This window comes from Sarcophilus harrisii, chromosome 2, assembly GCF_902635505.1.
Source record: "Sarcophilus harrisii chromosome 2, mSarHar1.11, whole genome shotgun sequence".
Lineage (NCBI taxonomy): Eukaryota > Metazoa > Chordata > Mammalia > Dasyuromorphia > Dasyuridae > Sarcophilus > Sarcophilus harrisii.
Window position 1 is genome coordinate 218,208,942 of NC_045427.1, and position 23,418 is coordinate 218,232,359.

The 23,418-nt window shown below is 35.5% G+C and overlaps 1 protein-coding gene across 2 annotated transcripts in view; it reads right to left on the reverse strand.

Annotated features, from left to right (window-relative positions):
* Positions 1 to 10,996: 10,996 nt before the first annotated feature.
* Positions 10,997 to 23,418, reverse strand: part of CCDC25 (coiled-coil domain containing 25) — a 41,673-nt gene continuing 29,251 nt past the window's right edge. For both annotated transcript variants that reach the window (XM_031951474.1, XM_031951475.1), the window contains 4 exons: positions 22,361 to 22,464; positions 21,751 to 21,953; positions 18,295 to 18,340; positions 10,997 to 14,720 (listed from right to left, as the gene is read on the reverse strand). In XM_031951474.1, coding sequence (XP_031807334.1) covers positions 14,691 to 14,720; positions 18,295 to 18,340; positions 21,751 to 21,953; positions 22,361 to 22,464 — 383 coding nt within the window. In that variant the 3' untranslated portion in view covers positions 10,997 to 14,690. The remainder of the gene's footprint in view (positions 14,721 to 18,294; positions 18,341 to 21,750; positions 21,954 to 22,360; positions 22,465 to 23,418) is intronic.

Here is a 23,418-nt window from a genome sequence, read left to right on the forward strand (position 1 = left end):
ATAGACTGCCCTCTGTAAACCATATAAAACAAATTATGTCCCCCAAAATCTTACATTAATTAGACTCCTCAACTGACTGTACTGTAGTGTTGTTAGTAGACTCTGGTTCTAATCATTCTTTGCTCTTTTTGCTTATCATTTCCTTTTCTCTGTGGGAATCAACTACCTATTTCATACCTACTTCATATGTATGTTGGATACCATTTTTCTTTTCCTATTTCCTGAAGGGAACCATAGACTTCAGATCTAATCCCTTCTATAATTGCTATTAAGTAGCAATTTTGTCTGGAATAATAGCCATAATCAATATTGTTTCTAAAGAGTTAATGAATAAGAGAATTGGGGAGCCTATTTTCCCTACTCAGAAGTTAGGCAACCCTACAGCAATAAACATGAGGCAAACCACAATGGCACAAGACATTGGCACAGGATGATAGGCCTAGCGGCCTTAATCAAGTGGTACCTGGGCAGCACAGTGATGTCTGCTGTTTGCAAACCAGCTTAGCTGGGATTCGAGAAATTTCATCACTCACTTGACTGATGAGCAATTAATTTTTTGGTCACAGCTCTCAAAGACTATTGAATAAAGAGGGACTACCTCTTTAGAGTGTGACACTCTGCCTTGGCACTGGGAGTTTGGGTCCCTCAGGGATAGAGGGCCTCTCAGCACTGGATGGCCTGGCTTCAATCAGTTGTCTTGGGTGCCTGTGTTTGAGCAAAATCACCAAGTGATACCAGGTCACTCAATAACACATGAGCAAACACACTTGGCTAATCGAGGTACCTGCTCCCTGACATCTACATGTCCACAAAAAGCATCTTACCATCCTGGGCTTCACCAGAGAGATGTAACATTGACTGGGTCCCTGCCGCCTTCTTGGGTGAGGAAAAGAATTTACCTTTGACTGAGATGGTTGAATAACAAGTTGGAGAGGGAGGGAGGGAAAGAGACAGAGACAGAGAGAGAGGGGAGAGAGAGACAGAGAGACAGAGACAGAGAGAGGAGGGAGAGAGAGAGAGACAGAGAAGGAGAGAGGGAGGGAGGGAAGGAGAGAGACAGAGAAAGACAGAGACAGATAATCAAGAAACATTTATTTAGCATCTACTATTATACCACACTTTGCTAAGGACCATGAATACAAATAAAGAAAAAAACAGTCCCTTCCCCTCAAAGAGCTCATAATCTAATGAGGAAAGATACATTAAAAACTGAAAAGTGGAGTAGGGAGGAAGTTGGTATACAGCAAGGCCCATTGGTGGTAGTGGAGAATGATGAAGTCCTACAATTGGGTTGGAAATGATGTCAAAGCTGGTCCCTCATTAAACAGAAAATCATGGAAGAGCTGTCTGATGTTCACTCTCCAATCAGAGAAGTCCCAGAGGTAAGGATGTGAGTTTCAGAATTGACAGAATCTTGCAGGAAGATGAGTGTTTTGAAGCAATGAAGTGACAAACAAAAACAAAGAAAAGAGAGAACAGAAACAGAGAAAAATTTTAAGTATTTACTATATCCCATTGTTCAACAATGGGAATATAAACAAGAGCAAAAATACTATCCTGTCCTTCAAGGACCTTCCTTTTTAAATGAGGAAAGTCAACATGTAAAAAAGTTCTTGAACAGGATAAAGAGGGCTGGAAAGGGAAGGTACTCACACGGGGGCTTGAAAAAGAAACTGAGAGGGTGGGAGAGAAGGAAGGAAGGAAGGAAGGAAGGAAGGAAGGAAGGAAGGAAGGAAGGAAGGAAGGAAGGAAGGAAGGAAAGGAAGGAAAGGAAGAAAGGAAGGAAGGAAGGAAGGAAGGAAGGAAAGGGAAAGGAAGGAAGGAAGGAAAGGAAGAAGAAGGAAGGAAGGAAGGAAGGAAGAAAGGAAGGAAGAAGAAGGAAAGAAGGAAAGGAAGAAAGGAAGGAAGGAAAGGAAGGAAGGAAAGGAAGGAAAGGAAGGAAGGAAAGGAAGGAAAGGAAGGAAGGAAGGAAAGGAAGGAAAGGAAGGAAGGAAGGAAGGAAGGAAGGAAGGAAGGAAGGAAGAAGGAAGGAAGGAAGGAAGAAGGAAGGAAGGAAGGAAGGAAGGAAGGAAGGAAGGAAGGAAAGGAAGGAAGGAAGGAAGGAAGGAAGGAAGGAAGGAAGGAAGGAAAGGAAGGAAGGAAGGAAGGAAAGGAAGGAAAGGAAGGAAGGTTGGAATTGGTAGGAAGATCACATATAAAACAAGGAAATTTTAGATTGAAATTAAAAATTAGGATGAACCTTCTGAATTTTATCAGAAGGTATTGATTTAGAAGGCAGAAAATAGAAAAGAGAAGGGAACGACAATCATTGCTGTGCCAGGCACTTTGTTAAGTTAGTTTACAAATATTATATCCTTTGATCTCACAACAACACTGGGAAGTAGGAAACACGGACAAAGATTAAATGATTTAATGAGCTCATACATAATGAGCCTAAATTTGAACTAAGTTCTTTTCAACTCAGACTCATCACTCTAACCTTTGTTCCACCTTGGACCTAATTGCCAGAGATACCCTCAATTGGGAGGCAGAACAACCAGATGGAATCTTGGTTCTACTTCTTATCTTATTAGGTTTCTACCTCCCAGACTCTTGGTTTCTTCCATTTTTTAAGTGAAAAGGAGGTCAAATCAGGGATTCTTAACCTAGGGTTAAGATATAGATTTGAAGGAGTTCTTGACATTAGATGGGGGGTAAAATTACAGCCTTTTTTTCATCATATTGTATGTATATGTATATATATATATATATATATATATGTGTGTGTGTGTGTGTGTGTGTGTGTGTGCATGTGTGTGTGTAAATTATGCATACAGAAATTATGTAATATAGAAATATATTTATATTTCATCTTATGTTTATATTATGATGTAATAAAGTATTTTATATTATAATCCTATATTTTTATGCATTTAAAATCATATACCAGACTGCCAAAGGGATCAATGACAGAAAGAAAAATTAAGAATCCCACTAGATCATAAATTCCTTGAGCATAGGGGACTGTCTTTGCTTCTTTTTGTATCCATAGTGCTTAAAACTGTATTTTGCACATAAAAGATGCTTTATAACTGTTTATTGGTAAGTAAAGAGTTTTTAAATTTCCCTATGGCCATCTTGCTTATTCCTCTCTTGCTTATCTCTGGATCTAGCTTGTCTCAGATGCAATTTTTTTATTTTTAATTTTTTTCTGTTTATAGATGTATATTAATTTTTCAAATACATATTTCTTTATAAATCATGTCAGAGGAGAAAAATCAGAACAAAAGGAAAAAAACATGAGAGAGAAAAAAAACAGAAAAAGGAAGTGAACATAGCATATGTTGGTTTACATTCAATTTCCATAGTTCTCTTTCTGAACGTAGATGGCATTTTCTTTCCAAAGATTATTGGGATTGCCTTTGATCACTGAATCACTGAGAAGGACCAAGTCTTTCATAGTTGATCATCAGATGTATATATTGATAGACAAAGACCATAGGGCATCTAGCCACATACCTGGCACATAGTAGGCACTTAATGGTTTTTTATTAAGAATCCCTGCCACATGGTTTCTGAGGTACCTTTCTAATCTGAAACATATAACATCAAATAAGGGAAAAGCTTTAATGAACTGATGGCTCTGATCTCTTGAAGTCAGAAGACCAATACAACTGAGGCCTAGGAAAGAATAATGGTGTCAGGGACTGAGGTCAATACTTATTCTCTCCTGCCATCTGCTGGGCTTTTTACTCACTTCCTATTTCTCCCAGGTAGACTAATATTTGTCATTTAACACTGGAAAAGCCCCTTGAGATACTCTGTACAATCCAATTCAAAAAATCGTTAGTGAAAATGATATCTTTCTCGTCTCTCTGGGGTCCTGGGAGTAAAAGCAAAACATCACCTCTGCTCAGGAGTCAGGAATCTCCCAGGAAGCAAAGGGAATATTCCCATCTTCAAAGACTTCATGGATTGTTTGACTATTAATAGTGAGACCTTAGCCATCATCTCAGTGATGAGAGTTGGAAAAGATTGCAGGACCTAGAGTCAGTCAGATGCAGTTTTAAATCTCACCTGACACCTTGTGATCATGAAGAGATTAGAGATTTCCTTACCGAGTGATTTTTTACAATATTCTAAGTCTTTTTTCTAAGATCTATATGGAACCTGGCCCAGTCATATTGTGCCCATTAGCCTGGGAACACTCAGGGCAGTATTGAGAGAAAGTAGAGTTTATAAACTAGTATCCTCTTTAAACTAAAAAGATATTGAAGACATCAGGAAAGTCACAACAAACACCTAATGAAGCTACTGGACTGCTATATTATATATTATATAAAATATTATATATATGCATATATATAATACAGAGTCAGTTGTGTCTGACTCTGTATGACCCCACTTGGGGTTTTCTTCATCAGGATACTGGAGTGGTTTGCCATTTCGTTCTCCAGCTGGTTTTACAGATGAGAAAACTGAGGCAAACAGGATTCAGTGATTTGCCCAGGGTCACACAACTAGTGAGTGTCTAAGGCCCAATTTAAACTCAAGAAGATGAATCTTTCTGACTCCAGACCTTGTACTCTATCCACTGTGCCAACTAACTGCCTGCCCATTACACTTTCTTCCTGATTAATTAATAGCCTGCTTCTATGCCAGTGAAGAAAGCATGGAATGCTAGTGGTTAGTTACAGCTTCCTAGCATATCCATAAACATGCACATGAATACATACACACATCACATATGCAAAAGATTTTGCAAACGTTGTGCTATATATAATTGTTGAAATGTCAACAATTATCAAAAAAACCCAGTAGTTTTGAACTTTTCAATATGATAAAAAGGGCAGGATGTAAGGAAGGATTTAATACGTAGAAAGGAAACATAAGGATAGACATGAAATTATGAATTAAAAGCCCATTTATAATCACATTAGACTTTAAAACTCTCTTTAAATTTAAACTTTGTTTTTGTTTGTTTCTAAGTATGCTGTCTCAAAAGCCTTTTAAGAAAACGCTGCTTGCCCAAAATTAAACATGCAAATGATCAAATTAAATATTTGTAAAATGTCCTTATCACAGTGCCTAGCACATAGAAGGCACTTAATACTTATTCCCTTCCCCTTCAAACCTAACTCTATTCACTAAATATGACGAATCCCCTGTGAATAAAACACAGAACTTCACATTTTAGATGGCCTTAATATTATGAACTGAATCCTAGGTATTTTTTCACTGTAAAGGCTAACTTTAGCACAGCTGGACTAGATAGATACCCTCCGGGATCTAATATTTTGATTACCATTTCAAAAATCATAGATCCTATGATAACTATTAACTCTAGAATTCTCATCAAAAAGCCAACAAGACCACACTATCCTAGGACTACTGTCTGAGAGTTTCTGAAAACACAGGCAAGTTCTGGATGCCTCTGGGAAAGGTAAGTGCTGGAGCTGAAACCCAAGTACTAGAGAGCCCCTGCAGCTGGGGCCTCATCTGGACAGGATATAAAATGTCAAGCTTCGCCTTTATGTTTTTACTGCAGTGGTTACAGGGTGGGGTTGATGTGGAAATGAAAAAATAATACTGACTTTGGAGAATTCCCTGCCATTAATTTTTTTTTTATTTTTTTCCTGTCTTAAAATCAGACACCCACTTGGTAGTTTTGGTAAACAGTATAAACTGTTTGGGGGCTTCTGTGGCAACAAAATGTCCTGAAGGGAGGGAGGTACCAGCCTCCCCAAGTTCTATACTCCCTTTTATTGCGGATGCAGATGATGCCAAATTGGCACTAATGAGAGCATTCTGGGGGGTTTTTGTTCTAATTGGGTCAGGATTAAAAAACTAAGCTAACTCTGGTCTTCAGCATCAATTAGGAAATCATAAAGATGTCCATTGTCTCTACAAAAGGAAAAACACTGGTGTGATCTTCCTAAGGAAGACTGGAGCGAGGTATCTTTTAAGAACTTGTGCAGCTCTAAATCCTACAACCCTCTGAATTGGGTGATAGCAGTAGGAACAGAAGAGAAAAACAGATAATGAAATGTTTTAAAAGTAAAAACAAGATTTGGTGACTGATCGACCAAATGGGGAGAAAGAGACAAACACTGAGTCCAATTCAACATTAAGTGACTGGGAGATGGTAAATATAACTAAAAGATATCAGGGAAGTAGGTTTGAGGGAAAATGTTTCACTTGACCTCACACTCATTATATCCAAGTGGAAATATCCTATAGATAATTGGATATAGGAGTTGTAGTTTGAGAGATAAAGATTGAAAAAATTAAATTCATCTCAAATTAGGGTGGCTGGTGCTCTCTTAGTTGCTTAAGATAGAGTAATGAGAAAAAAGCAGGGGACTGAGGACAGTGCTTTAATAAATGTTCACAGGTAGGGCAAAGGATTGAGTATGATGTAGACAAGATACTTGCCAAGGAACAAGTTGAGGATTATTCTAGCTCTGAGATTCCCTGAATTTATTTTTGTATTTTAGTTGGTTTTGGACTTTCTTGGAGCCTTTGTGTATAATGAACAAAACAAAACAGAATCATAGCTACAAAGTAATAAGGGACCTCAGAGACCATCTGGATCTCTACTCACTTGGGTAAATATGAACATTTTCTATATTTAAAAAAATTAGGTTTCATCCTACATTCAACTGTTAAATAATATTTAAGAATTCATTAAGGGAAAGTGTATTAAGGGATTACTATATGTGAAGTACTGTTCTAGGTACTGGGATATAATAACAAAAATGAGAGTTCCTGTTCTCAAGGAAATTACATTGCCTAGGGAAAACGTTCATTCCTCCAAAAATATAAACTTCACTCAAGCTTTCCTCAAGCCAGGAAAGCAAAAGACAATAAGATGCAAATTTTTGCTCAGGTCAAGGCAAAGCTTTGTGTCACTAAAGTTCCTCAAAACATCATTCAAAGACATCTAACAACTTCTAAACCAAACCAGGCCAGATGGCAATTCAAGTGTTAAGAACTAATTGCTACCATATCAATTTTGTAAAGCTGTATGATGATTATGTGATGTTCCCAAATGAAGTGGTTGGTGTAGACAGTATAGTGGATAAATCACTGACCCAAGAGTCAAGGATACCGGAACTCAATTCCCACCTCAAACACCTAATAACTTTATGACTTCTGGCAAATCATTCAGTGTCTCCTGTTTTTAGTTACCCAATCTATAAAATGGAGATAATAGCATCTACCTCACAAGGCTGTTATGAAGATCAAATGAGATGATGCATTTTCTTAAAATGAAATATTTAAAAACCATATTTATATAAATTTGCATGTAAGTTTATATGCATATAATTTATATAAATAAAAATTCTGTATAAAATGTATATTTAACTTTATATTAAATCTATTTATTATATATAAAACTTACATTAAATATATTTGTAGTCTTATAAACCTTAGCACCTGACAAAGTCTTTCATGAAATATATGTGGCCAAGATGAACAGCGCTATATATATAATTCAGCTTTTATTATTATATCAAGGAAGCACTTAGACTAGAACTGATACAAGAGACTAAGGTTTAAATCTTAGCTCATATGAGCAGTAATGATTTTAGGCGATTCATCCAAGTCTTTCCTAAATTTCACACTTAGATTAGGTGTGTAAAAACTTCATTCCACATAGGAAGGCTATTTCGGTAATTAATTTAGCCAACTATCTAATCACTGGTCCCCCTCACTTGACTTCTGTTCTGCCTGGAATCATTCCTCAATGATTCTTCCATCCTTCCAGCCTACCACGTCTTACTCCGATGATTCAGAACCCACAATGTCATTGGATAAATCCCGGTCTTTGACCCAGTCTCCTCCAAAGATCCCATCTCCCCATGGGCTTCCCCTATACTGTGGTTCTTCCACAAGTCCAATCTTCCGCTCAGGTGTCTGCCTCTTCTCCCTTCACATCCGTGTATGGCCCTTTCTCCTGACACATTAGTGGCCATTTTTCAATCCTTACTTAGCTCGAGGCTTTGCCGGTGCTGATCTCCCTCCTCTCTCTCCAGGCTTTCCTGCTATCCCTCTGACTGCTCCTTCATTGTACTTTCTATGCTGACCACCTCTCACCAGGGCTGGTCCTCAAGTTCTGGCCTGGGGGCTCTTCCCTTGCCCCACAACACTGCCTCCCTTGATGATCTCACCGTTCCCATGGATCTAATCCCCACCTCTGTGCCTGACGACCCTATCCCGACCTCTGCTGACCTCCTTTCAGCTCCCTCTTCCGCCCTCAAAGCTCCTCAAGCCCACTCCCCTCCTAGCTTTCCAGTCTTCTTAAACCTTACTCCTCAGCAGACACTTTTTGATCCAGAGACACACTGATTTCTTTGATGTTCCACAAACAAGACAGTCTATCTCTTGGACCTGGGCATTTTGTCTCCCATGGCAGGAATGCCCTGCTTTCTCAGTTCTATCTGGCTTCCCTGACTTCCTTTAAGTCTCAACTAAAATCGCATCTTCTATCCTTTCCCAATCTGTTCACTAACTTAATGTTAATAATTAACTATTTATTATTTATATGTATATCCTGCATATAGCTTGCTTTGCATATATTTGTTTGCATGTTGTTTCCCTCCTTAGATTGTGAGCTTCTTGAGGGGAGTAGTAGTCTTTTTGCCTTTTTTACTCATAGCACATAATAACAATAAATAATGAACTACTTAATGGAGTTGTTATATAGGCTAAGCATTCTTTAAATTTTGTTTAAATTACTGAGCAGTTTTTTTTTTCATAGACAACACAAAAGTGGACTTAGTCAACAATTTGATCAACAAGCATTTATTACGCACTTAATATATGTGCCAGATAATGTGCCAAATACTGGGGATATAAAGAAAGTCAAAGATAGGTCCTGATTCTAGTCACACAGCTACCACTCTGATGCAGGCTCTCATTATCTCATTCCTTAGATTAATGGAACAGACTGCTAGTTGGTCTTCCTATTGTAATCTATCTTCAGTTCAGCTGCCAAAGTGACATAATATGGTATTCTCTGTTGATATTTAATCCTTTCAGAACCTGGTCCCTTCTTAGCTTTCCAATTGCTTTTCCTTGAACATTAACTCCATTTCTCTCAATTCCCACCTGTTTATAAGCTATTATACATGTCTCTGACTTCTGGCTTTCCTCAAACTTTAATCCCTGCAAGAGGTTCTTCCAACTCCTTCCCAGCCCCAACTTTTTCCTCTAAGGTTATGACCCTTTTGCCTTATAAATATTTCATATGTATGTGCATGATTATTTGCATATTGTATTCCCCATTACAATGTCAGCTACTTGAGGGCAGGGACCTATCTTCAGCTTTCTTTGTATCCCCAATATTTGGCATATTGCCTGACACATATTAAGTACATAATAAATGCTTGATTATCTTGTTGACTAAGTTCACCTTTGTATTATCTATGGAAAAAAACTTTGCTCCATAACTTAAACAAAATTTAAAGAATATTTAACTTACGTAACACAATTAACTTCTCTAAGAAGTTAAATGTCAAGTATGTGACATGAAATCCAAAAACAGAAAGTAAAACGACTTAAAAGTCAAGAAATATGGATTCAAATCTTATTAACTTTGAAATGATGGACAGATCACTTACCTTCTCAGAACTCTTTCCATATCTGCAAAATGGGCATAATACTGCTTGGATTATCCATGTACAAGGTCATTTGCTCCATACAAAACCTCAAAGCATCATATAAATGAACCCATAGTTTAAAAGCTAACACAATCACCAACAGCCATGAGAAAGAACTACCCAGGACTTGTGAAGTTCAATGTACTTGACGTACTCAAACCATAACCCATGCACCGTAGTCAATTCATGGAAATAGACTTTTAGGGGATCAGGCTGGTGAATGTCATAGATCATTTAAAAGAATTGGGGAATTTAACCTGTGGAAGAAAAAATGTAAAGGAGTTCTGATAATGGCTGACATGTGCCCAAGAGATTAGATTCTGTGTGTACCATGACAGCAGAACTAGGAGTAATGGGTCTTAAGTTGCAGAGGAGCAGAGTTAGCCTAGATTTAAGGAAAAGTATCCCCTCAGAGCTCAAGTGAAATGTGTAGCCTTGGAAGATTCCCTCAGCATAAGTCTTCAAGAAATAGCTGGAGGACTGTTTGAATGAATTTATTCAACCAGTTCTGAATTCAGCTACCATTATCTTGGTTACAAGTATGTATTTCATGAAAGCCTTTGCCAGTTGTTTAGCTGAAATTCAAATGCATTAGGTCCATTGCATTCCCCTCATTCACTATTCTTGTCATCTTGTTTAAAAAACAAGCTTTTAGAATCACAATTTAAAGAGGCTTACGACCCACCCATTCAATCCATATTTGAGTAAAAATCCCTTCCAAAACATGTTTTCTATTCACACTTTATGAATCAGAGATCCCACTTGCTACTCATAACATTTATTCTTTGTTTAATCTTTTATTATAAGGAATGCTTGGGGGGGGGGGGCAGGAAAGGATATATTTAGAAGTTAAAGTGACAAAAACATACCAAGGAAAATAATTTTTAAGTTGGGGGGGGGGGGGGCAATATTTAGTTTGGAGATTTAACAGGTTCGGGAGGAAAGTCAAGGAAGATGTATAGTTGTCTTCAAGTAACTGAAACTTTCATGTAGAAGAATAATCAGTATTGTTAAAGGGCATTAATAGGTGCAATAAAGTGGAAACAAGCTGATTTCAAATGAATATAAAGAAAGGCTTTCTGAAAGTAGAACAGACCACTTAAAGTAGCGAGTTCTCCTTTCATTGAAGGTTTTGAAATGAAGGCAGATGACTTGTCAGGATTGTTGGAAAAGATTCTTACTTAATCAGGAAAAGATATCTCTTAATCAGATAGAATATCTGAGGTCATTTTCAACTTTCTAAGTCTGTAATTATATGAAATGGTTTTGATCTACTCTGCTTTCAGAGTATTCACTTTATTGGAGAGTGGAAAATGAGGTACAAAGGAGTCCCATAAACATGCTAACAAGGCTCTAATGAAACCAAAGATTTTATTTGAGTTTTACATACCACTTAAGAATTAGAACAAATTGCCTCTCAGCTGAATGATCAAATTGGCTTGAGGTTGCTATTGTCCAGGATTTTCCATTTTAAGCTTGGAATAAAGTTTAGCCTAATCTCTTTCATGAAAGCATCTTCAGACTTCAGAGATAAGCTAATCACTTCTCTGTGAGACAGTTGAAATTAAGTGTAATTATAGTCATAAAACTGGGCTATAAAAACTAGGCTTCCATCAAAATAAGAGACACTGTGATTAGGAGGAATTGAGAAACCATTCAAAATTCTTATCTTGCAATCCAACTTGGAAACTTTCCTTATTTAACCATTATACAGTGGGAACCAAGTTTCATCTTTCTGAAAACTGAGAGGAATAGTTTTAGCTTTGAACTAGAGGGTACAAGTAGGGTGAGCTATCAAGGCTGCTAAAATGTCATCCTCTCAGCCTTAACTTGTTTCAAATATGGTTCACACCTTTCTTGAATGAGGAAAATAAATGTTTGGGCTTAACTGACCTGCTGAACTAAAGACTGCAGCAATAAAAGAACATAATAGAAAGTGAATCATTTCAACAAAGGCCTTTATCATCTACATTGAGGGGATTTTCCTACCAATGAAATCAAAGAAAATTCTCAGACTGTTCATCGGGTTCCACTGGACAGAATGCCAGTTCTTGGAGGGTGATGAATCTTCTGCTAAGGCACTGTAATCACCCCTTTCTTCCCTCCCACCCCTATCATATACACACAAATCCCTATAGCATGATAATTGACCCTAGACCAGCTAGGGTGGATGTAATTCAATGTAAATTCAGAATCTGAAGAATATTGGAGGCAGAAGTATGAAATAGATGGGAGAAAAAATGTGAAATACTAATGTATCTAGTGTATCTTGCAACCAATTATATTAGTGAATCTGGTGGCAGTTGTGTAAGGTTCATGGGCAATGCAAAAAGTGCTGATTGAGACTGGAGGCTCAGAGGAACCAAGCAAAGTGCTAAGTACATGAGAAAGAATAGAATATAATCAAACAACTTCTGTAATTAGGATCCAAAGGACATCTTACAAAGTATGATATATTGTTCCAACGAGAATAATTTTGAATTGAATTTGTGGAATGGGCCTGAGAACAAAAGGAACTGAAATATTCCAAGTCTTGGACTAGAAACTAGAAGTTGGACCATTCTCCCACTCTAAAAACTAAACCCTAAGGATGAAAGCTAGAAGGGAGATCATCTGTCTAGTAAGGCAATGAAAAAGGGATTTTGAGATGGATTAATATTTTTAACAGGCAAAATGAACACCATGAATCAATGTAACTACAACTTATCTCATCTGTATATCTTCCTCTACAGAAAGTTCTAATTTAATTTTAATTCTGCTGTGAAAATCATGTTGACTTCTCAAAGGCTATGTCAGTAGACAAGCTCTGGAGATCCTACTCAAGATGAAAAGGCTTTAAATATGGACCTAGAATCTTTCTCTCTCATTTACAAAAGAAATCTGTTAAGTTTAGAGAGGCTCATCACCTGAAAGTCAATAGATAAGGCTTTGGCCAGACAAATTCATGTTGGAAATGTCTACACCAATGAAATCATAATATTTTAAAATTTTAAAGGGTATAACTTCAAGATCTTCCTCAAACTAGTAAAAAAATGCATAAATATGCATTTTAAACTGGTTGACTGCCCTTTCATTACAGAACTAGACAAAGCAGGAAAAAGCTCATGGAAGTAGGAGATATTCTGAATCCTGGAAGGTCAGATTAAAAAGAGAAAATTCCTTGGGTGAAAGATGTGGGAAATAACACTGGAAAACAATCAAAGATAGTGTTGAAAGACAGAATTGTTTGGATCATAGTATGTTACTTGAAAAAAATGTGACAGATGAGAATGAGGATCCCTATTTTTTAAATGATACCAGAGGTATTTGGAATTATCATTGATTTTCTTAATCAGTGATGATATTTAATTCTTTTCTAATGGTAAAAACCCTAAGTTTAGAAGAGAGAGAAGATTATATGGGAAATCATTACTTTCTAGCAGCCCTTGTTCCAAAGTTGATTCCAGTAGTCTGGAATAACATTAACTTTTCAAGTCCAACTCTGCACATCACCTTGGAAATACATATAAATAGGCCTTCCAAATCAATTTGGCCAAATGGCCTCTGAAAATGCTTTAAGTTGTAGTACTTTTAGGTTAAGGCTTTTTCCTGGCCCTAGAGCACAGGGTCAGCAAGTGAAAGAGTGAGAGTCTGGACAGGGATAGGTTAAAAAGTAAACTTACTAGTTTTTGTTTTTTCTTTCATTGTTTCTTTATCCTCTTTTACAGGACTAAAATCACTCTAGTCATTAGACATAAGATGATCCAATTGTAAGAACCTACTTATGCTTTTATTCCAGATCAAAGGAAGAAATCTAGAGTCTGGAATTACAACTATAAAAAACAATCCTACTATTTGAAGACAACAAAGCTGGCCCATTGATTATAAAACTCTTTAAATTTTCTATTTTTTTCTGGTATCATACCTGCATTGTGGACATTAGCTTCTTGCTACATTCAGGAGATAAGAACCCTAAAAACAAAACTCACCTTTGAAATGAAGATTACAAACCTAGAAAAAGGTTTAGAAAATACCATCCTCCCACTGCAACCATGTTATTTAGCTGCTCTTAGTGAATCCCTATAACTATAAATCATGCTTTGGTTGCTATAGGGTTTTTAAAATAAAAGAGCCTGAAGTACATTCAGAGAGGACAGGGATCATTGTACTTAAAAACTCAATAACAAGAAAGGTGTTTTGGATGGATGGCATGCCTCATCAAAGCAAATTGGGACAAATAAGACTGAGGTCTCAGATACTAAAAAAGTTAAGAAACAATAAAAGCCAAGAATTTGTATGTGTAGCCAGAGTTGAATGTCTGCAAGTTGGTATGAATCCCAATCTCAAGGATCATGGACTGTTCCTTTTAATATTATAGTATTATGATGGTCAATGGATGACCTCCCTTGTCTTAAAAAAGCTAGAACCTGGGGTTTGACTAAGAGATCATAGGATCATTATACTGATAGGATAAGAAATGACAACAGAACGTGCATATTAAATCTTTCCTTGAATAAGGTAAGCAATACAAAAAGTAATTAAGTCCTTCTTAATTGTCTTCATTCAAAAAAGTACAGGTCCAAGTTCCTGTCATTTCAAATCACATACATATCCATTTCTAATTGGTGAGATTGTGAGAAAACATTGTCCCCCCAAATACCCCGTTCTACTATACAAAACATACACGGGGGTGAAATTTGCAAAATAAGCGGGTCTTCTATGGCATTATTTTTTTTCAGGGAAATAATACAGCAACACAAATACTTCCCCAAGTTAGTTATTTTGGAAACCTATTCCAAGAGCAAGGAGAGCCAACTCTCATAAGGAGCCAAGACATGTTCTTCTGGTACAAACATTTCCTCATTCTTAAAGCTACACACTTGCTGTCTCCAAGCTCCACTGTATTACATGGGATCATTTTCCACAAACAAAAATTGAACCAAGTTCCCAAATCTCCAAAGTGAATGATATTCATGTAGATTTTAGGTGGGGTTTTTGGTATGCAGAACACATCTGAAAATCAAAATGTCTATCTGTCCAAAAATTCACACAGTCCATTTTCTTCATTCACATGAATTCATCTGAATCATTGCCATCCTGTGAAAAGAATAGTAAAATCATTAAAATAGTCTTGCAAATGAAGACTTCCAAATTTTCTAGTTCAAAATTTATTTGTTTTGCTTTTGTTTTGACTTTTTAGTGTTATTCACATACTCCTCCCTCCTTCCCTGGTTGTATATAGGAAATTAAATAATCACCTCTCTTTATCAATTCCAAATTATTACAACTGGGCTAGTAACCAGTTTTTAGAGTGGCAAGAGATCAGATAACTGTAAGTGAATGCGTGCTCCAAATTATCAAAACTATTACCCAGTTGAGCAACTAAACAAAGGTGTGCTGTGATTTTTTTAATTCAACACACCAGAATTTATTCCAAATGAGTGTTATGCCTTTTCAAAGTAATTACTTTGTGAAATCATATATCTTTATTCCAAGTATTATGACAGCAGTTAAGAAGAATATGGGATTTAGAGTCAGAAAGACTTTAATTCAAATCTTGCCCTCAGATACTAGCTGTGGAACCCTGGGCACCTAACCTCATCTAAACACTAGTTTCTGCATGTGTAAAATGGAGATAACAATAGCATCTAGCTCTCAGAATTGTTTTAAGGCTCAAAGGAGATAACATGTAAAGTATTTAATAAACCTTAAACTACCATATAAATGCTAGCTACTATTATTGTTATAAGGTACAACTAGGTGGCACAGTAAGTAGTGCTCTCTGCCTAGAGTTAGGAAGTTTCACTTTGCCGAGTTCAAATCTACTGCTTTGTTATATTATTTTTCAAAATATTTCTAGAATTCCTCTTTGAAAATTCCCTTTAATGCTCATATTATGTGCTTTTGAATATTACCTTGGTTACACATTTTTGTTTTGTAATGGGGGCTTTGATTTCTCTGAAATACCCAAATCATTAATAATCAAGTCTGATCAATCTGGAAAATGATTCAATTTGGGGAATAACGTGTTTTGTTTAAAAAATGAGTTGTCTCTATAGAACAGTGAGGCTGAATTTCTTGTGTATGGCTCATAAATGAGCTCCAAAGGAAATTCCCAAAGCAGAGTTCCAAGAACAGTCTGAACAAATAAAAATACCATTGAGATAATGCCTGACTCGTCCAAACTGATAATTTTGGAGGTGATAATTCACACTGGAGTTAGGTAATTTCCAGTCTATCAGAACTCAGTCCCATTAACTTTATGTACATGGTTCTTGCCTCCTTTCCCATCTTAAGGCCCTGCTCTTCAAAGTTTTCACTACAGGACTATGCAGGAGAGAGAAAGAGGTCTTGTACTAAAAATTTAATGCAGTCATTTGGGGGCTTCTTAGTAAGCTCTATAAATATTAGACAGAGAAGAACAAGGGTCAAGAATACTGAGAAATCTGGTGATCACCTGTGGATTTTAGTTTAAGATCCCCACAATCAGTACAATTAATTAAAATATAGGAAAAATAATGTCATGTGACAACTCTGGACATATAAATATAAAAAGCACAGAATAATACAAGGGTTTGGCATCTAGATACCAAGGGAGATTATAGCTTTTCTCTGGAAAAATTATGAGAAGGAAATCAACGTCTTATTGTTCATTCAAGTGCCAAAGTGAAATAAAAATGTCACCAAGGTTGAAAACAACCTTAAATGCAGGTCTATAGAACCTTTTATTGACCAACTTCAAACAAACTGATGGATTAAAATATTTATTTCAAGAAATTTAACTGATATCAGTAAAAATTCCTTAGAGGCTAGATCTTATAATTGGAGCTCAGTGATGCTTTTAATTACCATTGGTCCATGTCCAAATCCTTCTATTTAGCTCAGTAATCATTTCAATATAGCAATCAGATTTGTTGCTGTTGTTTTTTCCATCTATTTATGAGATGAGGCATAGAGGAGTTGGGGGTGGGAAGGGCACAATAATTCCTTGTGCCCATACAACTTCAGACGGTAATTAATTTGGCTTAGTTCTTCCTTGGAGACCTGAACCAGATTCAAACCTAGTACAAAGAACCAAGCCTGGCAACCCCTGCAAAGGAGGAAGCACAAGAGAAGCACGAGGATGGGGAATAAGGAGGACAAGAAGAGGAAAGAAGATCATGAGGAATAAACTCCTTGCTCTATAAATTACATTTCTGAGCACGGTGGTTTTAAACATCTGTCACTAATCAGATGGTATTTGTGCACACATATTAAAAGTTCCAGATTAACTCTGGCACAATGTTCAAAAATTTTTATTCACTAATGCTTGGCATGAAAATGTTTAAGGTCATAACACAAGCTGGGAGCCAGATTCTGATGAAATACAGCCGGAAATATTCTTTATACAACAAATAACAGAGAGCTTTTATAAATAATGTTGACTTTGGACTTGGGACATATCAAAATTTTCAGCAGGAAAGTTTTGAGAACTTCAAGCATAGGGTCCCCAAAGTGATAAATATGTATTACTTGTTGACATGGATACCGTGTGTAAAAGCAGCATCAGGGGCATACACAGACCCTTAAGTAGGAGTTCTAATGGTAACTTCTTTAATCCAAATGGATGTTAATGCTTCATAACAGCAGAAATGAGTCTAGTAGCCTTATTATTAATCTTTCAGAATTAAATTATTAACCGTACATTAAATACTTTTCATAAATAATTCTAATATTTTACCCAAAGATCAAAAACATATTCAAATAAAATCACTAAAACATCTGCAATATTATAAATGCATGCTCTATGGGCATTAATTTCAATGTTTTGCAAAAGACATTAAATGAAACAGCCTTATCTCTAAAAGTTTCAAGAGAAATACTGAGAAAAGCAATTCTTATGGGATTTCTCAAGTGTTTAAAGAAGTTACAAGCTATGTATGTTACAAAATATTTGCTTCATAGTATGTGATAGTACAAATATGATCCCCATTCTCACAAAGAAACTGAAGTTCAGAGAAAACTGTAACCTGCCTCAAATAATAGTGCTAGTCACAAAATTGGGATTCAAAACTAATTCTACTGAGTTGAGGTCCAGTGTCTCTTCTACCTAGTAATTGTGCTCCTCCAAAAGGTATGGTTGGCACATTTGGAATATAGAACATGCTTTCTTCTTTGTTCTGGGTAGAAGTTATGAATCAAAAAACTTAAAAAAACAAAAAACTCCCAAGTAGCAAATGAATGTGAATACTCTCACTATTATTGTTTTTTTTTTTTTTTTTTTAATTTATTTTAAAATTTTGTTTCTGGCTCTACTTTTAGAAAGAATATGCTGCCACATAGATACAGAAAAAAAAAATAATAATAATAACAATAAACAGTCTTGTATGACCAAGGCAGGGAAACACAGTGAGAAAACAGAGAAAAGGACCTACAAGATCACTAACAATGGAAAAAGTACATAGATTTCTTGACATTTATTATAATATCATTTTTAAAAGTCCCACAAGGAGGAGCAAAGATTATAAGTGAGGCTTAAAGATAATGGAATCCAGCCCTTGTATAAAACAGATGCCAACTAGTCTATAAAAAGAATATAAATCAGGGATATCACTAATGAGAATTCAAAAATGAATCATTTTAAACCAAGCTCACTTAAAGGATATATTAAAGCAAATAACCTGGAATATACCTGATTTGAAGACATATTCTCAGACTTCATTAATGAAGAATAGCTCCTAGAAGAGAAAATATATTCAAGAAATGTTAGGGTTTTTCTGGAAGATGCTTATTTTTTAAACTGGTATATCTCTTCTATACACACAGCAGTGTAATAGTAGCACTTACACACAGCAATGTAATAGTAGCACTGACCTAGACAAGTCTAAGTAAAAATCAGTTTTAAAGTAATTTTGCTCTCACATATACTATTGTATTGTATGCTATGGTCACATGACACTATTGTACAAGCAAAGCATTTCTAAAGCATTGGAAAACACCAAAAGGATACAGGAAACAAATGTTTGTATTTCAATGACAAGTAGAAAGAGAAAGAAAAGACTAAGTACACTCTAAAGCAATTGGGAAGATAACAAATCAACTGAAAAATTGCTTGAGATTATAAGTGGTAAATACAAAAAGAAGCTTGAGACATGTTACCTAGCCTACAGTTGGGGTGACAGGACTTATACACATGAAAAAACAAAGACAATAAATAATTAAGAGCTAATATTTGCTACAAAAAAAAAAAAAAAAAAATAAGTCTTATAGAAATCCAAAGAAAAGATATAGAGGCATGAAATGGTCAGGAAAGAACTGGGACTTGGATCACATTTTAAAAGTATAGAGAGAATTTTAGCTAGCCAGAACTGTGAGGAGATATATAAGAAGTATAGTGGATCCACTGGACTAAGAATAAGAAGACTCTCACTCTAGAACTTACTTTAGTGATATAACCCTTGTGCAAATCATTTACCCTCTCTGGGCCTCAGTTTCCCCATCTATAAAATGGGGGGAGGAAGGAAGAGGTGTTGTATCTGTGTTCTAAAGTCCCTTTCAATTCTAGATATATGCAGGGGACAAATAAGCAGACCTACAGGAAATTAGGATAACACAGGAAGAATATTATGAAGATCAAAGCTCAAGGAAGAAAAGAATGGAAAATAAATCTGAATCATAAATTAAGAATTAGAAAAGGCTCTAAGATAATCTTTACAAAATGAGGCACATAAAAGTTAAGTAACTCATAATTAAGTGACCCAAAACACATCGGTATCAGGTAACAGAACTGTTACTTGTTACTGACAACAATTCAAATGTTCTTTCCACTAAACCTAGATGAAAGCAAAAGAGAATTGGTTTTGAAAATCAAGAAAACTTTCCAATGGATGTGAAGTTTTCTAATCTTTTTTATTCTGAATTTAATATTAAATAAGGTAGACATTTACATACAAATATAGTAAAATAGAAGAGGAGGATTACATGTGAAGCTGCAAATTTCTATCATGAGCAACTTGCTTTTCATTTTGAGTATATAAACTTTGGCTAGATAATGTTATATAATGATCTTTGTTCTGTGCATTTTTAAAATACACTGTGTTCTCTCTTTTTCTTTTTTTAAATTTAGCTAACTCCACTGGTACCTTTCTTCTGCCCAACTTTCTCCCCACCTCCTTAAAGACATATGAAAACCCATATATCAGAAAAGTATACTCAAGTAAAATTATATTTTCACATTAGCCATGTCCAAAACATGTCTCATTCTGCATCCTAAATCCCATCATGACTGAATCTGGAAGTGGATAATAGCATGTTTTATTATCAGTCCTCTGAAATAATAGGTGGTCACTGCACTGACCAGGGTTATTAAGTCTTTCAATGTTGTTTTTCTTTACCCTGTTGTTTTTGTATAAATTATTCTACTGGTTCTGCTTATTTCATTTTGCATCACTTGATACATCTCTTTCCAAGTTTCTCTTTCTTGATTTCTTAGGGCACAATATCATTCCATTATGCTCATATGTCATAATTTGTTCAGCTAATCTCCAAATGGCGAGTACTCCTCACCTTTACTTTCCAGTCCTTTAATACTACACAAAGAGCTATGATAAATGTTTTTGTACTTCTGGGTCCTTTTCTTTGTCTGTCTGGTTTTTTAAAAAACTCTTTTAGTTAAAAGCCTAGTAGTGCTTTCATCGAATGAAAGGGTCTATGCACATTTCAGTGACATTAGTGGTATTGTCCTACCTAGTATATTGAATGACTAAATGAATTCACAGAGCCAACAAACAGCATACCAATGTGCCAAGAGAGCAATTTTCTCTTATTGATATCTCTATTACAAAATGCTCCAAATCACTAAAGAGAAATACATGTAACAGTTTGGGAATGGCTGAACCAATTCTGGTATGTGAAAAGTTAGATTATTGCACTGTAAAAAATGTCAAAAAGTATGGAATCAGAGAAACGTAGGAAGATCTCTACAAACTGATAGAGAATGGATTTAGATGAGTGAGAGGGTAAATAGAGTAAAAAGGATAGTAACGAAAAATAGGATAGAAAGAAATACACAATAAATAATTATAACTTTGAATGTAAATGGGAAGAATTAACCATAAAATGGAAATAAGAGAATGGACCAAAAATCTGAATTAAACATATCACTTTCAGGAAACACAATAAAAAGGAGAGATACACAAAAAATTCAAATAAAGAGCTGGAGTAGAATTTATTACGTAAAAAAAAAGCAGGATCTCAGACAAAGTTAAAGCTCTGATTAAAAGAGAAAAAAATAGCGAAACTACACTATGTGTCACCAATATTCTATTGTTTAGGTATCATTTCTCAAATATATAAAGAACTTTGTCAAATTAATTAGTATCTGAGTCATAACCAATTGATAAATGGTCAAGAGAGAAAAAAAAGCCAATTTTTCAATGAAAAAATCAAAACTATATATAATCACATAAAAAAATGCTCTAAATCATTACTGATTATAGAAATGCAAATTAAAATAAATTTGATATATTATCTCACACATATCAGTTGGCTAAAATATCAGATGCTCACCAATTGGGGAAGTTACAATCTGTGTGTGTGTGTGTGTGTGTTTTATTATAGCCTTCTCTCTAGTGGAAGGGAGGGAGAGAGAGAGAAAAAAAATTTTAAAATACACCCCCCCCAAAAAAAAAAAAAACCTAGAAGAAAGCACAGAAAAACTAAGTATCTTTGAAAATAAGGCACAGATTTTCTTGAAATGGACATTTATTATTTTATATTAAATCCTCTCTTACATTTTACTGTGTATATGTAAAAGTGTTTTTTTTCTTTTCTTTTCTCATTTTGTATTTAAGTTTAAAATGAATTAAAAAAATTTCTCATTAGGGAGAAAGTTAGAAAAGGGTTAAAGGGTAAGGATCGGGTAAGACCAGAAAGACTGAATTTGTAGCCCACAGTTCAAAACCAGATTAAAATGTCATTGGCAAATATTTAACAAAATTGATAAAAATACAACACAACACAGATAATGTTAATTTGAGGTATTTAACTATTTCTATTTGACTTCTGACATTGTAGATTTATTCCAAACTCTTTTACTAAGAAAACTGGAAATCAGTCTCTAAAGTGAGCCCTACAAGTTCCAACTCACCTAAGTTCATCCATTTCCTTCTTCTTCTTCATTTCCTCTTTTTCTTTCCTCTTCATTTCTTGGATCTGGGCTTTCTTCTCATTCCTCTCTTCTCGGTCTCTGCATTCCTTTTCTGCTGCTAGGTCTGGGAATCGCTCCATTTTAGTCTTTTCTAATCGGTTCAGAATCTCATTTACTTTCTTTTCCACTGTTACAATTTTCACCTTGATAGAAAAAAGGGAAATTAGGGTAATGGTAGAAGGAAAAGAAAGCTTTTTTTTCCTGTTCTTTGGAATATTTTTTTCTTTTTCTTTTTTTAAATTTAGCTAACTCCACTGGTACCTTTCTTCTATATATAGAAGAGAAACAAGCTAGTTTAGAGATGACTGCGAGAAGAAGGAGGAAATATTGAGGAACCTATCAAAGAAGCCATCAGCTACTGTATGATCACTCCCAGTTTATTTCTTTTTTTTTTTTTTTTTTTTTTTTTTTTTTTTTTTTTTTTTTTTTTTTTTTTTTTTTTTTTTTACTTAAAACATATCCATCCCTCAAAAATATAACACTAGTTGGAAAAACTGGGTATGTATTCAATACAGGAGCCTATTTCCTTCAAAAGATAGGAAACACTTACATCCTTTTGCCTGTGAAATCCTATCTGTCCCACATCCATATCTGCTGTTTTCTTCAGATTAGACCACGGTGTATATACCACATTAACATTGTTCATCTTGCAACCTGACAAGAGAAACTTTTTTTCAGCATTTAGGACAACAGAATACTAGACAATGCTCTCCCCTCAAACTTCCCATCAACAATCATAATTAAAATTAAAATGATAAAATGTTTAATCATTCATGTATTTTTCTATTAATCACAAAATGACAGCTGATTCTTTAAATAAAATCACACTAAATTATTATACTATAGTAGAAAGAGCCTTAGGGGCAAGAAATAAGAAAATCAGACTCTGCTGTGTGTACCCTTAAGTAAATTAACCTCTCTGACCCTTGGGTTACCTCATATGTAAAATGATGACGTCAAACATAGAATTCTCCGAGGTCCTTGGCTATTGCTATTCTAACATTATGATATACATTTGCAATCCTTCAACTAGCTATATCTGAATAATGAAAGTTCCATGAATTACAGTCCTCAGATAGAGATAGTCTTTTTAATTTTTTTTTAACCACACCACAAAGACACCAAAAACACCAAACTATAACCACAAAGAAAAGAAGCTAAAGAACAAATACCCCCATTCTTCCAGTGGGGAAGTCTCAGGGGCATCAAGGGAGAACAGGATGGCAGCACAGGTTCTGGTGTTGTGGGATAGTAAAACATGGTAGTCTTGAGATCTCTGGGGTGATTTGAGAGATGGGAGAGTCTTGGGTGTAAGCCATGTGATATTTGGGCCTCTGCAGTAGAAGGCATGCTGTGAGGTGAGACTTGGGTTCATTAACTACCTAAGCAAATATGAACTTAACACTTACCTTCTCTGGACCTCAGTTTGGTCCTCTGTAAGAGGCTTGGATTAAATATGATTCTAGTTATGATTTATTTCCTATGCTAACTCGTAGGAGCTGCTTTGATTTTGCTAGGCTGATTCCACTAATATAGAAGAATAGAGGACAGAGAGAAAAAAGGGAATGAAAAAAAAGTTCAGTGTGTTGGAAAGATGAGCAAGACTTC